We start from the raw sequence: 17,833 nt of genomic DNA, 5'->3' as shown, positions 1-17,833 counted from the left end.
ATAAATTTGAGTGCGCTAGGGGGCTCCGAAGCGTCACAGATTCGAGATATATAAATAGTAAACCACCGCCTTTTACCGTAACTATATACTCTTTCGTGCGTGCACCGAAGAAATCAACATGGCTGTCGGATTTTACCTTTCTCTACTTATGTTACTCGTCTTATCTGCGGCAGCGAAGAAGAATGATGTAAGCACGGACTTACTAATGCCCGACGTGTCGCCGCAAGTTGTAAGTATGCTTACGATGATTACAATACCGCGTCTCCGAACGTTCTATTTCAAAGCTGCCTGTAACTAGACGCACAGGAGAACTTTAAAAATATACAGTTCATTTAAATAACTGTATAACAACTCCAGTGACTCGCAACAACGGTTCCTCTTATCCCTCGTTAGACGCTGAGATAACGCAATAACTGTCATGGTACGAATAAGGCTTAAAATAACGCACATGACTTACTCCTTTTACTTTGTATATCACACGGCATTATGAAATCCGATGATATTGTCAAATGTCGAACGGTAATTTCAGAAATCATTCGCGACAACAACCCGTTGTTTCAATATTCGACATGCCAAGCTACGTATTATATCTCCCCACCGTCTCTGTAATGATCATTATAATACTGATTTCATTTCCAATCAAAATAACGAATTTCACAGGATGTTTAATTTCCGTACTTGGAAAAAAAAATGTAATTTATTATTGTATGAAAATCAGTCGTAATGTTCTAAGTACATGTCACTATTAATTTATGAATATTTTGAATGTGTGACTAGATATGTAAACATCTTTTTCTCGTGACGTCATGCTGATGTTTTAGAGCGTAACTTTGTCGCCATGTTGGGATGTCTTACATTGGTCAATTGAATAACTAAATAAAACTGTTGTGACGTCTCATGAATAAAATATCGTAATTACTGTACGTGAGTAATTGCAGATGATATTTGCCATCGCAGATGCATCTGGCTATTAGTGGATCGATATTATCCGTTGCCTTGGTTACTTAGAGGGATTTAGGGTAAATGTGTAACGATTACTGGTACATTGGTTAGGATTCAACTGAGGCGCAAAAAATCGTTGAACTGTTGCACCGATATGTTGTAAGATATAAATTCATTTAATGAATATTTATGACACGGTTGATTTCAGCACAATCCTGGTGAGATTCGAAAATTCGAAAACGTCACGGGCTAATTGTGTATGATTGACCTCAATTAATTAATCTCCGTTTTTTATAATAAGTCGGATTACAATACTATATTTAATATCAAAATAAAATACTCTGTAAATCATTAAGAATGCCATAACTCGTCAAAATGAATATACGATTTAGAGAGACAAACAGAACTACATATAATTTAATTAATAATAAAAACAACAACATCTGAAATGTGTTATTATCCAGTTTTGGAATAATTATTATCGCTGACAAGAAGAGTCTGGTACAGTATTGCAGTATTTATGTTGCAATATTGAACTATCACGATGAGTCGAAGGGAAGCTGTGTTTGTATATAATGATGCGTCATATACTTTATTTTTTTACGTTTTTGTCGTTTAAAATAGTGAGTCAACTGTCGTACTAAATATGTAAACACGAGGTAAAATGTTTGGACGTTCATAATATGTATACGAAATATCACCCTCAGCGATGACAATTATTTATATCTGTTATTATTCTACATATAGCTCCATGCTACATGACACAGTAAAACGTGTTAAAAAATTTACACATCTGGTCGCACAAAAGGTAATTTTGACTAGTATTACTTGAAAAAAAAGATTAAGAAATAAGAAATTTTGAAACAAATGCGACCCATTCCCTTCCGTCCATAAGACGCATGACGATCGACGTGATGAAATGACATATCATTTCGCCAAAGGCATATGTATCATCCAATTCATCATATTCAACTTGATCAATTAACCCGTGACCTTGGCACAAGACATTTAAATTTAGACATTCATTGACGGGCAGACAAACTGAAGCGTTCTGACCTAATATATTTTGTTACTTTTCACAGCACGACACGTATTATTGCCACCCATTAAAAATGCCAGAAGAACCAATGTACATAAGTAAGTATACGTCACTTTTACAAAAAAAAAATAACAATCGATGATAATGATGGAAACATTTGTTATCACCACACGTGTTATTATTTCTTTTAGTTATTGATAATATAAAACAAACAAACATTTACATTTTAACTTCATCTACTGATGAAAAACCGCAGCGCGTTAGATAAATTTTAAAATAACATTATTTACACGAAGACTCTAATCGATCGCTTTCAAATAATAAAAAAATATGTATATACTAAATATATATGTGCATACGCCAATTGATTTTTTTTGTTACTCTGTTTGTATCAATGAAATTGACAATAATTTAATTGAATTGAACAATTTTGATTGGAAACCTATCATCTTAGATTCGAATTAAAATTCCTTCCTTCCAATGTATGTACATTTCTTGATTGAGGTCGCGCGCCCGAGATGGATTCATTTGAATAGAATATTGTGCGTTGCCATGGGGACGAGAGAAAAAAACGATGACGTCGTAAGTACTGCAGAAGATTACAGTAAGGAGAAATGTTGCGAATCTCTCGTTGACTATTAAACGGCCTTCGGCGTATCATCGGATTACCGTAAATACAAATGAATCATGAATAACAATGACCGACCTCTATTCAATTCTCAGTAGTAACGAGACTCCGCCCTAAGCTGATATATTTTTGAAATGAAAATTCATTTTCTTAACGCAACGGGAAAATAACTAGAACCGCAATACATTCAATGACTCACATGCGCCGACACAACGGTTATTACTTGTGTATTTGCGTACGATTTTCTCCAGTGAGACGTGCAAAATTATCGACAATATACAAATACTAATTCTACTCATTCTCGGCGATATAGTAATATTGTAGTTGAGATGGTAATAAAGATTATTATTACTACGTGCAAAGTCATATATCGAATTTGTATTCTCATCCGATTTTTACTTCATCCAGGACTGGCCTCGTAAAAGTCTCCATAGTATCAACCGCTTCAATAATATTATAGTAGGTGATGTTGACCCCGGCAAGGACCATGTTGTATGCGGCAATAAAATGCCCATTGCGTTACAAAGACGACATCAATTATCCTGCTCGTTACGCCACCGCAAATATTTGTAGCGCACACACTGTGTGTCACGTAGACACTATTTAATATACGTAAAGGCCGAAAAATACTGTCAGTCATGTCACGAAGAAAATGAATCACGGCCGTTTCATTGTTTTTAACGTAGACTCAACGATTACGCTGACATTGGATCTATCAAACACAAACGAACGAACGTACAAATTATCACATTCTTTTGTTTCAATAGTGTAATATAATTGTTGGTTTATACACAAGTCATCAACGTTTGGTTGTTGTTTTTTACCCAGTAATTGTTTTGGAAAACATGTAAAAATGGATAATAAGTTTTAATCGTAGTTTACCACCTTAAATATGACGTATATAATAGGCGTCTGAAAACAAACAAAATGTGGGTCTCTCGTCAATGTTTTAGTTAGATCTTCACAAATGTTTAAAACATGTTGTCAGCGCTATATTGCGATAAAAATACAATACAGTGTCCCCTCGCTAAGTCGCGCCTCGGTAAGTCGCGATTCGGCTAAGTCGCGGGTACTTGGATGGCTCCCAAAATTTCTATTGTGTTTTGACAGCAGTTTTGAAGTACAAAGACTAATGTTTCGTTGCATAGTGTTTTTAACTAACCGTTAAAAAGACAACTTAACACCTACTGTCCGTCAATTGCTGAGATGCAATGGGTGACGGCGGCCTTACTCAAGGTGTCAACAGGGGTGTCGAGAAGTGACCGTACGTACTTCTTGGCCGGTCCCATTTTGGTATACCTCTACAAAAACTCGCTACAATGAGTTGAATTCATAGAATTCTGATCTCTATTTCTCAATTGAGCAGCATATCAAAGCGAAAGCTATACAGCCTGTTCGTACGCCATAAACTCACGGCGATCGACCGTGTCAAACCAAGTTAAGGGTTGCACGTGGTTGAGCCCACTATTCGTGGGTGGGTAAAAAATGAAAAGTAAATTTGTTTTCAAAGTTGACCAAGAGGCGGGACTGAACAGAAAAAACAAGCGAAAATGTCCGACAATGATGACACCGATAAAGCTGTTTACGTTTCTTTAAGAACGGTCTGCCGGAACTCCACTATCTGGTCCCATCACCCAATGCAAAGCATACAACTCAGATATGACGACTTTGAATTTAAGGCCAGTTCAGGGTGGTTCTTGCGATGGCAAAGAAGACACGCTATCGACACACGCAGTCTCAATCCAATGCCAAGCTCGATCTGGGAACATTGACGCTGTCGGAACTTTTCCCGAAAAACTGAGCGAAATTATCTATGAAGGTGGTTATTTTGACGAACATGTTTATAATTGCGATGAAACTGGTTTATTTTGGAAGCTGTTACCGTCGAAGTCGCAAGCAACAGCAAGCGGCCCACATAAAATCAGACACAAACAAAATAATCAACGCAATGTTTACAGCAAACATAATCATGATTTTATTCGAATACTTCCTGACACATGTGATGATACATCAATTAACTAAACCGAGGGTTTATATGTGCTTTTTATATGTTTTTCAATGCACGACCTCCCTCTTTCACGACGTCCCTCGGTAAGTCGCGGCCCTCGATAAGTCGCGGTTTTTGCTTGGATCCCAACACCCGCGACTTAGCGAGGGGCCACTGTATTTTTAATTTCCGCCATAGAACCTAAATTCGGCTTGTTTGCCGATTTTCGACCATCCTTATGACTCTAATACGTTAATCAGAAAATTCACTTTCAAGATAATTTTTCATAAGCTACGATAATGTGAAAGTCGTTAACAGTAAAATCCAATACGCAGTCGTGCTTACCATGCAATATGAAGCATATGCACATGTGTAGAAGAGCTTAAACAAATAATTCACATATATATGTAAGTTTTAAATAAACCATTTACCATAATACTTGAAGAAGATAAAACCCAAATTCCAATGTCAAATACTACTGTAATATACTATAGTATCTCATTTTACATTCTAATCGAATCTATGTATGTATGCATTTATTTAAATAGCTGGGTTCGAACCACATGCCAAGAAAGAAACGGCACATCATATGTTACTTTTTGGATGTAAGACACCGGGCATGCGCAGAAACGTGTGGTAAGTCAATCCAAATGCGCATGTTTTCACATTTATTCAATGTACATGTATATACCCGGTACATTTATGGGACGTCGTACGTGTAATTCGTGTAGCATTCATCATATGTACGCCGTATTAGTGCTTATTTCATAGGCCCCTGAGTGTAATGCATAATTTGCATAATGGTTGGTGTGTTTGCCAAGCAATAGAAAGATTGCGTGTCCGCCTCCGTATTTGGCTGTCTACTCAGCAGTTAGAAGTAGTAAATTCTGTCTATTTGTCAGCCCGTGTGCACTTCTATTTCTTAGTGTATGAAAAACATCACGGTATCAAATAGTATTTGATTTAACGGGTTTAAATGGGGCGTCGGTTTTGTATAATAACAAAACAAATTTGTGCCTTATAACGATATTTTAGGATAATCACTGTTACAATTGTCTACACTACTTCTGAATATTTACTTCGTCTTTGCTAGTTTATTGTAATGTGGTTAATTTAATTAGGACTGTCCAATTATTTAAGAAACTACATATTTGATTGAATACACTCCTTCCCCCCTATTCAATTGATTGACGATAACACATTAAACAAATATCGGACACCACAAACATCAAATACAACTAATCACATATCGTATACGACAGGTTTTAAATATACCGTACACCACGTTGAAATAGCTGCATGCAATTTTTAGCGGATTTGACTTGGCATGAATCAACAAAATCTTAATTTAGCTAAAGTGTCAACTATTTCCCTGTGGGAATATAGTTTCTGTTAAATTAGCTAAAATTACAGATTAGCTAAATTAGCTAAAAATACATGTTTTACAATATGTAATGTATTCAACTGCTAATGATTTCATCTCATCAAACAATTCCTCGTATGCCTGGTTGTATGGTGAGCATGATTAACAATGAAATGTCCTATAATGTACTGTTTTTGTTATGCTATATATAATACAACTTGCTGTATGATTACACAAATTTATTTTAAAAATGTGTGCAAGATATTAACAACTATTTTCTTCTCAAAGGAATTGTGGCGAGATGGCAGCTACAGACGATGATGCTCCAGATGATCTTGGACCAGTATGTGAAAGCGGACAAACGATACTCTATGCTTGGGCTATGGATGCTCCTAAACTTGCGCTCCCAAAAGGTAAAACTGTACATCCAATATCTTTACCACTTACAGTAAAACGTCTAGGTCGTCATATGCATATCCAAGCTCCTGAAATTTTGTCTAATTGTAAGGCAGCCGCATTCTGGGGATACAAATTGAATATATTCAAAATTAGAATTTATTTACCATGTTGGAGAATTTTTATGATAAAATATACCACGACTATTAGCTACGAACTAGGATGAACAAAATGGGGGATTTGATGACGTGCTCGGACAAAATACCACTTGACACTGAAACCCGGAAATAGTCTATTGTAGGTGCGATTCAGAAGTGTTTTAAAAATACATTCTAGTAGTCATGGCAACTTATTAATTACAGCGTATTTGAATCTATAAAACGCGACCAGACGTTGATCATGACACCAGTTTTCCCATCTATGAAGAAGGCGAACAAACGAATCCATCAACCTACCGCCCTATCACAGAGCTGCCATATTCATGAAAGTTTTTGAAAAATGTATTCATAAGCAGCTAGTTAGAATAGTCATTCTGATGTTTAGCAATCTGGTTTCAGCCCTCATCATTCTACGAGCACTGCATTATGGGAAGTGCCTTAGTATGTTTTACATAATATAATTGACTTTTAAAAGGTGTTTGCCTTAGACCGAAAGCAGGTGTATGATACCATTGAAATTTTACTGTACAGGCTTAGTGGAATAGAGATTAAAGTGCAAACGCACGGATTAGCGATTACCCCCACTATTCGCCAACACTCAGTTTCTATTTAAGACATAGTAAGTGACACAATGCTTGAAGTCTTTGATGTGCCCCAATGATCTATACTAAGTCTATTGTTATTTATCATATATATTAATAATCTTCCTACTGCTCTTTATGCTTCTAAAACACCCGCGCGATTCCGATCTGAAACATGTTCAGGATTGGCTGGATCTGCATAAGCTAACTCCAGATTTAAAAAAAACTAAATGTGTGTTTTTAACACATTCAAATTCTTTTCAAACAGCTGTAGTTTAAATCAATCAATTGAAGAGACTTTTTCGCTTACATAGCCTAGTGTCTGGTTTGACCCAAATCTAAATTGGAATTTTCATATAAATGAAATGTGTAATATAATATCTCAAAGATTAAGTGTTCTGAAAAAGGTCAGACAGTTTCTCACAATTGAAACTACTAATATGCTTTATAATGCGAAGGTGTTACTACTCTATGCTGATGTGGTCTGGTCTAACTGTGGGTCAACACTTTTTGATCGTTGTATCTTTTACAAAATAGTTCTATCAGGATTATCCTCCAGTGTGATCGTAGATCACACTCAAACGATATACATGAAGTTTTTGAAAAGGTTAAAAATGAGAGAGCGAGCCAATTTCCACAAGAATTTCAAAATAATGCATGAGCATTTGCTGTCATATTTTACTACTATTGTCGAGCCATATCTACCACACACGTCAGAGGTCAAATAAGTGTTTCTATTCTCATCTGCGACAAGTAATTCAAGTAAGCGATTGGTTTGCTTCTCTGCATCTGTTATTTAGAACAGTCTATCCACTTAATTATTGTGAAAACAAGCTCAAATTTGGACGAATTTAAGCGTCTGAGTATAAGCAACCTTAGATGCTTAGTGTTTTTGTTTTATTAAACTATTCTCTTCTAATTACTAGTCAATTACTTCTAATTACTAGTCAGCTACTAGTACTTGTAGGCTCGTTCGCAATTAATTTTTGAAGCGCACAGTTCCCGTCTTGTGCATGGACCATATGAGCCAAATGAACGTTTTTAAAGGATTTTGCTGTGTTTCCAATTTAAATATTTACCTTCCATGGGATGAAGTGACAGATATATATTTGTGGACAACGTTATTGATTATATAATGAGTGACTACAAACGAGTCAGTAGGATGTATGAATTGCTCGGAAAAAATACCACGTGGTACTGAAATGGAATCCGTCTATTGCTAAATCAATTCAGACAAAACACGCCTGCTACAGGAAGGTATTATATGGAAAAAATACTTATTTTTAAATCGCAAGATTTTTGAAAACGTATAGTCTATATTAGGTTTCACCAAACTAATAAGCATTATGTTAATTTAATACCGAGTAAATAGCACCAATTACTAATAAATAAGTGCATATTGTCATTTCAAAATAAAATAGTAGACCACGAAATGAACAATATTGATGCCGTTCTGGCGCCAGAGGAAATCATAAGTCGGAAGATTTCTCTTTGTTCAATTATTGTGCGTCACTCTATCAGCGGTCTAGAATGGTTTCTTGTCTGTTCAAGTTGTCATAGAAGCCAGATCAATTAACGTCGTGTATCACCGTGGCAACGTGAAATAGAGTGTCGTGCAGAAGGATATCTCATATATTCAGCTGTCAACAGCCACAGTGAACTCATGTTCTCCTCGAAAAAATGTATTATTTCATCAAGATACAGACCCAGAGATTAAAAAACCAAATTATTTTCTCATTTTCAAAATTATATTTTAATGCAAATATTATGTGTTCTCCATACCATTTTTCAATAAATGTCTGTGTATTTCGAAAATGGCAGCCATATGTGACATTTTGTTAATTTACCACTAAAATGTCTTGGCTAAAAAAATTTAAGTTTTTTTTTTAGCATAATGCCAGTTATATTTGATTAGTACTTATATGGACAGCCATACACCGTTTGGACATTAGATATCGTCATGCAATTTTTCACAAAACATTTGAATTTGAACTGTAATATCTCGAATTTAAATAACTAAGTTAACCTGTATCTATGGGTGTAAATAATATTACTCGAAAATCTATTTAGCATTTGATTTATACATTTTACATCGCTCTCATGTGACAGTTATTTTAATTTCATAGTATATTAACGCGTATGATCACCGCGCATCTTGTGGGATTGTTACAATCATATAGTCCAAAAGCAGTGATGTAATGAATGCATTACGTTCAGCGAAATGATTGAAATGTACGTTACTTTATTTAATTTGCTGTCGTCGTCAATTCTGACATGTGCGAACATGATGTTAACAAATTAGGTCTTGCTGGCAATCACAAAGATCGCTAGGTGAAAAGAAAACGTGCGAAACCACGTACTATATTCGTCAAATCTATGGATGCATTAACAGGTCATTTACCTGTGCATTGTGAAACCCTACTGCGAGTATCCATCAAAAGCATTGTCACTGGTCGACTTGATCATTAATCATATCAACGATGCTCTATTATATAGTCGTATACACCGAGTAATTGACATGTGCAACATATTTTTATTTTGTAAATGGTAGTATTTAAAAAACTCACGCGCGCACATTGTGCCCTAAGGGAGAGAAATACTTAAAAATATTAAAAGGTTTCGTATTTCATCTAATATCTTTACGTCAGAAAGATGTCTCGTAAAAGTGGAGAATATTTGTAGTAAGATGTAACGATATCTAGGTGAACAATTAATGTGGGCGAATTCTAAGCAAATGTAATTCTTGATGGGCCGAATCTGTTTTATCTGTCCTCGGCGGGAAAGACATCCGGAAGTGACGTGCCGCAGAATATGTGCGTGTTTACACATGGATGATTTATTGTTTTTATAATGAAAAACCAGTCAACGATAAGTATTTAGTTTAAAAGGAAAATATTTGCGGGAAATCCGGATTATGTTTTAATCATATTATCGTTTATTACGCAGAGGTAGACCATATCTAGAACAATATACCAATAGTCATATTCATAAATGAATAATAAATTTATTATAATATATTCTTATCCTATTTCATAACGCTCTTAGGGATGTTACAATATCGGGAATTCCCTGACTTGTCCGCCTAAATCTATTTCAAAGATTTTTTTTTATGTTTGATTATTATTTTTTTTATATTTAAGTTAATCTTATTTCAAAGATAATAAGTAACGATTATGTATATCTACGGATAAATACTCTACGGATAAGTAGCGCCCCCCCCATCCACGCTATCAACATCTGTCATTGAAATGCGGTTTTACTGAATACAATCAATTCCAACGCCATTTTGACGTGACAGAAACGTGTCATTGGTAGAGGGCGCTGCATATAGTGTATCACGCACATGTATCATATGACTTTATTTTGTCTGTTGTTTCAGATGTTGGATTTAAAGTTGGCGGCGATACTGGGGTAGACTATCTTGTTCTACAAGTACATTATGGAATTGTCGACAAGTTTGTTAAAGACAAATCATTAACGGACGCATCGGGAATGACCTTAAATATGACACCGGACAAGTAAGTGTATATTTCATTCATAAATTATAGATTTTTTAACCAAAAAAAAATCATTTTATAAGCTAATTTGTGCCATCGATGTGCAGAATCAGTGGGGTTCGTGATTTACAAATTTATAACAGATTATGAATTATGTTATATCCCCCAAAAAACACTAATTATATTCTGTTAACTATTATTGCATTTAAAAATAAAACAGTTCTTTATTATATTTCATGTATTAAGATGGCAAAATGTTCTAATACAGATCGATAGAATTACAAAGTGCTTCAGTAGTAGTCTCCTGAGTCGGGAAAAATATATATTTATTGAAATAAAAACTTCAGACTAAGCTAACAAAATATGCGCAACACACTGGTGTCCCACAATGCAATGGTGCAGTAATGTGCAAATCTTTATGTATTCTTTGTTAATGGCGAGCCAATAAGACATAATTTCTCATTACCTATGCATGGACAAAATTACGCGGGCTTTTTTGTAGCCAAATTGTAATTTGTATTGTCATTCTTTCAGGCAGCCCAAACTAGCCGGAGTCTACCTTATGGCTGCGTATGGCACGATTCCGAACACAGGAAAAGAAGGTAAACATGAATTTAAAACATTAATTTGAATAAATTAAACTTAAAATTAGTTTCGACCACTCTCCTGGCAGGTTATATCTTTAAAAAACACATATGATCTAATATGGCCGTCTGGCGGTCATCGTTGTCATACATATGCTTCCTTGCTAATATATCAATACTTTATATGTATAATGTCTCAATTGTAACAATACATTTACACGCTTTATATAATTAATGTCTTCAACAGTTTATCAAGAGGTCGCATGTCTTTATGAAGACAAACCTACGATGCATCCATTTGCTTTCCGCACCCATACACATTCACTTGGTGAGTATGATTTGTTGTTTATGTTTACCATCAAATTTATGAAGATTTCATGCAATTAATCGTTTTTCACCAGTCTTGTATAAGCGCACCTATTTTCGGTCAGGAACTGAGGTCACGCTTCTCAACGTCGCAGTTGACGAATATAGGGCGTTCGCGCGCATTGGAAGCGCGGTGAAACCGGCGGGTGAATGACGGGTATAACGTAGCTAATATAATTTATTGTGCGATGAGCCGCTCATTCAAATGCTAGAATATGGCCACATATATTTGTTTACATTGTTTATCATTTGAATGTTGTGCTCCGAAAAAAAATGATTTGAGCGAATATCATCACTAATTTTTCGTTTAGTTGTTCGTTTTATTATACCTAGATGCCGGGTATAGAAAATGTCTTTTTGGACAAGAAAAAAAACAACAAAATAAAACAAAACACACACACACAAATTTCCTCAAAAACTGGAAAAAGGGTAGACAAGTGTGATCAGGGAATGATGGAATCACCATTTATGGAACACTATATTCCTGTCGGTAACTTTCACTACGATATTAAAGAGTATATGTGATCAAGCGTAGAATTACATATTGCATCTAATCTATAAAATAAAAAAGATATCCAATGTCAGATTATAATTGATTTCACCCTTCAGCAGTGATAAACTGACAACAATTTTTGCTTGTCAGAACAATGTTTTGATTCAGAATTATATTTCAATTAATCGTTAATGTTGTCGTACCTGGAAAAGCAATTAGTGATTGTGGCACTACTGATACGAACTAAGTCATGCAAAACTGGATTTACGCAGTGAAGTGGCAAGAACCGCTCGTCATATGGATTCACATAGATCATAAAAAACATGCAACTTGAGACCATTTGGCCTATAGAAGGGGTGGATAAATAATAATGCATTTCTTTTGTTTCTTCGTAATGTTGCTTGTAATCCCATTTGATAATTCATTGCTAACTTACTAAAACGAAAATGTTACTCAAGTCAACCAAATTATGGCCCACTAAGGCAACACTGTCGTATTTCAGGAAAGGGGTATAAAATATTGAAGACACAACATCTTTAAAATAAACACTACTTACATATTAGTTTAATTCGTTGGTAATCTAGGCACAGTTGTAGCTGGGTATCGCGTAACAGATATCGACGGACCAAATACTGAATGGACGGAAATAGGACGTAGGAACCCACAATTACCTCAGGTATTATTTACAACCAATATGACACCATTTAATTTGCCGTCTTTTACAATTACTTCGTGTTCCCAGCGCTTTTAGGCTGAATATACAAAATGATTTTGATATTTTTTTCTACCCGCGATTGTTAACACGTCATTTGAATAAAGTGCTCATTAAAGGGCAAATAATTTACATAGCTAAACTTAAGATTAACAATACAAGATGTTAAGATAATATATACATATACCTATCAGTGTGGAAAAATAATCAACGCCACTGCATACACATCAATGTCAATTCGAGTTAGAATCATTAGGTTATACTGGGATTTATTCACGTATTTATTCACAAATTAACGCAAATCGTATGTTCTCCCTTTTTTTCGTAGATGTTTTATCCAATAAGAAAAAATATACCCATTTCGCAAGGTGATGTACTGGTGAGTGACTGTGTTTTCATTCTCAATTTGTCCAAATGGAGAGTTGTATATAATATAACACCATGCAAACCGATCCCGAGAAAACCATTTGATATTCGGAACAAGTTGTATATAATATTTGTTTATAACTATGCATTGGTAATTGGTACATGCGTTAATTTGGTGAACATAAACTTTGCTCAAACTTGTAGCTGAACAAATTGTCAAATTGTTTTGTTAAAAATGTTTACTCAAATTTACGTAAAATTATTCCAGCAGCGAATTGGGGGAATATTCCCCCTACCCATAAAACTTATGTGTGCGCACTTCTATGTTTCAATGAGTATTTAATGTGTTTTTTTCCGAATAAGAAACAGATTTGCGAAAATGATTTAGACGCAGTTATATAATTGAACGTTTGGCAGTGGTTTACTACTTGCGAAATTACAAGAATGTTGCTCCTATCCCAGGGAAGTGTCCAAACCGACGACTGAATCACGAGCCCGGGAATATGTAGTAGAGGCTGAGACGAAAAATCCGAAATAGAACATTTAGCTTATACACCAATTTGTTAATTGAGTCACAGATCCCTTCATTGCTAATATTAGAGTACATTGTTATTATTAAGTATTTTATTAGGACGATTTGGCTCAAATGGTCGCACTAAAATTAACTCAATTGACAACGCGTTTTCTTAAAATCAACGCACTTATGTATGTAAATTATAATACTGAGATATAAACATTACAAACTCTGAACATAAATCTGTAATTTGTTAATCAAAAATTATGTGTTCTTTATTTGATACTACAGGCAGCAAGATGTACAATGGTTAATAACTTGGATCACGTGGTCTCGACAGGGTAAGTCCCTCTCTATGGCATCACAACGCCCATACCATCACTCATTTATCACACCCCATATATAATTCCATATTTACGCTAAAATATAACTACTAGTAAGCAAGAATCTGTAAACACACCAAACCCTTTTTATTTTTTCACTATTCTGTTACATGATATCAATCACTAACATTGGTGTAATATTGAACAATTGCAATAAGGACCAGGTGCAAAAAAGCTAAACAAAATTCAATTTGCTCACAGGCAGACAATTGACTTTAGGAACAAAGCAAAGAGACATCTGTCTTTTGTCGTCGTCATTATCATTGTTAACATTGTTATTGTCGTAAGGACATATAATAAGTCACTTTAATCATAGATATACTATTCATAGGTGAGATACAGAGAGATGTGTAAATGACGCTTGTTTTGATTTGTTTCCTACAGTGCCACCATGAAGGATGAAATGTGCAACTTTTACATGATGTATTTCGTTGAAAATGTCGACCGTGTCGATTTCAACCAGTGTGGAAACGACATAGACTGGAATGAGATTAACGTCCCACCCGAAATCAGTAAGCAAGCCAGCACTGTGCCAGAAGACCCGGATGAGGAAGTCATGGATATGTAAATGTGACTTGAACGACCAAGAACTGTGACTACACCTAACATCACATTTTTCATTTGAAATACTGTTTTTGAAAACCATTACACGGATAATTTATGATGAATTCCAGTGAAATGGTCGCTGATATTATTTTCTCCGACTCGTGAACTGAAAATGACATCAAAATTCCTGTATAGTTTTCTTGTATCAACTTTATTCGTAGGTAATATAGTTACTACCATGACAACAAGGGACCACCATATATATAATTAATTGTGCCAACAATAGTAGGACACGAAAACAAATTTCAAATTTGAAATGTGATGTAGATGTGATAATACATGTATAGAGATGTTTTGCAGGTGATTTTCAGCAGCAGAGCTAATTTGACTCTGAATAATCTGCATACGTAGTACGAATATTTACTCAACGCCTGCTAGGGTAATGATCGTATTAAACAGTCCTTTGAATCTAGTTACTTGGAAGGAGTAGACCATCATTAATATGGGGGGGGGGCTTTAATTAGAAAAAAAATGCACGATTACACATAATGTGCACAATCAGAATTGATTAACTATAAAATATTTAATAATAAAATTCGACATTCATGCATTCAAGTTAAATATTCAACTGGAACCTTCCGCGATGAAGGTGAGATAAAATGAAGTCTCTCTCGCATAAAAAAAACATTCGTAATTTTGTGATGCCGACATATTACATGTAAACTGAGACTAGCAGTCCCATAGGCACATGTACGGTGCATTGGAATGACGTTATAGTAAGGAGCGTCCAGGGGTACAGCGTCGACCCAACTGCTGGGCTACCACTAAAATTGATAGTCTGGGCGCCTTTTTTTTGAATATTAGCCCTTATTTTATTTTATACCTGTAGAGAGCGGAACGGTCACTACCCTCAGTTAAGCATCGTCGTTTGCTTTTTCAGTGGGGTCTACTCCGCATTCTCTCAAGTCGGCGTTGTGCCAAAATCATATTATCTGGCGTTGACTAAACCAATATTTATTCAAATTTATCGAGCACGCTAGGAATTGTGTAAACATAATAGAAGAAATATTTGTTGCAATTAAAAGAACTGTGAAATTTTACATTCTGATTTATTCGGGTCAGATTTACATTTGGTAATTATAACTCATATCCGCATATTAACATATCAAGATATATTACGCAATTTATCATTAAAATTTTATTTTCTCCGTCACTGCAGCTATGTTGACTAAATCAAAAGGGGAGAAATAAGCCCTCCTTAAATAATTATTAGGTTTAGGAGATTGTAATTTTTATAGAGAGCACGTAAGCTGATGTAAATTGAGACTATTTGAAGACTCCTTCAATGATGTATCACATATGAACATACTGACAGAGTAAAATCTTGCAAACCTGGTGGAAATGTGAGCTTTGGTTCACTGAAAGCTAATTCATTATTTAAATACAATGGACCCCCTAGGGGTGTTATATTGTGTTGGGGAATCAGAACAGCTAGCACAGAATTTTCTTTAAATCCATTAGAGCACTGCTGGGATTCATTATTATTATTTACAATACGCCGTCAGTATGTTTATGATGTGCTAATATTAATTGAACTCGTTTCAAATGATGCGTGACAAGATAATTAGTCAGCCCTGGAACATGTATACGTATATGTACCCGGATGTATATGACAGACAGCCATGTATTATGATTATCTATCTGCTTTTATTAGCTTCAGAATTTTTTTTTTACTTTTCGATCAATCAGCGAAAGGTGCATCTATTACTTAACTTGTTACCTTATCAATATATTACATAGTAATGTTATAAGAAATACCATTATTACAGAACTTCCCAACTTTAGCGGCACGTTTTATTGAAACCATAATTCAGTACCAGCAATCAGTGATATATAATAATCTTGATGCATACATGCTAATGTATTTGTCAATCTCCGGGCAATTATATGTCGCTGCTAAAAGGTGGGAAATTTTCCATTAGTTAGATTAGATATTATCTAAAAATAGAATCTTTATTTCTGCGGTTGAAGATTGCCTATTTGCTTTTACTGCCGGTATTTGTAGGGTTGTAAAGGTATAAAAATTAAAAAAACAAAAAAAATAATAACACTACATTTACCATATTCTATTCTATTCTATTATATTTAGTTAGGAAATAATCTAATAGCCGAAGATGTAAATGAATCTACATTTCTCGACAGTTTCATGTTAAAGTGAATATAAAGCTTGTGTAAAATCTACCTCCAAATTCCTCTTCTTAAAATATGGGGTCGGGTAATTACATTATGCCAAAGAAAAACATAGCTAGGTTTGCGACCGTATATTTCAGATAAACCACTTTATTTCAACGTACTCAGCCAGCTGTTGATTTGGTAATTTTTCGTACTGGACTAAGTGTTGTGTTAAGTTATGACAAATGTTTAGCAAGTACGTACACCAGTTCGAGTTTACACGGTTCAGCTGTCTGAATGTGTTAGATATCGATCATTGATGCGGCCAGTTCTTACAAATAAAGCTGGGTGAGATATTTATGTATAGTGTAAAATTTATTCAAAACGAAAATTCATTTACAAATCTCAAGTAATTGTATTCTTCTTTATACATTATTATTGCAAAAGAAAACATCATTAACATGTCCCACTAGCTACACGAAAGCTTATAGTCATGATGACTATTTTTAAACCGCCACAAGGTGTTTTCCTAAGATGACTAAAACAACTGCCCAAATGCCCGGAGTTTTGTAAACAGTATATTTATAGTTATATATGTATTTAATCTTTAATTAAAAATACGTCTGTATTACCAGTAAACAGCGCATCATTTGAACTTTTAGAAAACAATAATGGCCAACAAAAATGACTGCCAGTTTGATCATTTGTTTTGCATATTTCCCGTAATTTGTCTTTGATTCTATTTTGGATTACTAGTATATGAACATTATTGCAAGTCAAAGGTAAACAAAAAGGAAAGCCATTTTTGATATTGGCCGGAAAGAGAATTTAACTCTTTGAATAAGTGAAAATTATTGCATAAGTGAATGTTATAAATGGCAGCAGATAAATGGGGTCAGGCAGTTAAGTTTCATTTGTCTCAATTGTTGTGGCTTTCATTTTGAGTGTTTGAAAAACCATTATACATGTATTCAAGATTTATATATTTGAAAGAAATATATATTTTTGTTTTCTGTGTTCAATATTAGTAGTGTTTATGTAATAAAGATTACTCTGCAAACCGGTGAATTCAGTATCATCGTCGGATTCTTTCATTCACTCAGGTT

General features: G+C 34.7%; 1 protein-coding gene across 1 annotated transcript; it reads left to right on the top strand.

Annotated features, from left to right (window-relative positions):
* The first annotated feature begins 52 nt into the window (after positions 1-52).
* Positions 53-17,795, top strand: LOC144345252 (putative peptidylglycine alpha-hydroxylating monooxygenase 1). The gene is made up of 11 exons (XM_085507059.1): positions 53-229; positions 2,025-2,079; positions 5,145-5,232; positions 6,248-6,372; positions 10,474-10,612; positions 11,126-11,193; positions 11,423-11,503; positions 12,619-12,710; positions 13,075-13,125; positions 13,918-13,967; positions 14,394-17,795. Exons 1-11 carry the CDS (start codon positions 119-121, stop codon positions 14,575-14,577), a joined length of 1,044 nt encoding a protein of 347 aa, XP_085363185.1. The 5' UTR covers positions 53-118; the 3' UTR covers positions 14,578-17,795.
* Positions 17,796-17,833: the final 38 nt, after the last annotated feature.

Source organism: Saccoglossus kowalevskii, chromosome 13 (genome assembly GCF_978046115.1).
Source record: "Saccoglossus kowalevskii chromosome 13, keSacKowa6.1, whole genome shotgun sequence".
NCBI classification, from domain to species: Eukaryota; Metazoa; Hemichordata; class Enteropneusta; family Harrimaniidae; genus Saccoglossus; species Saccoglossus kowalevskii.
This window is presented reverse-complemented; position numbering and strand designations above follow the sequence as displayed.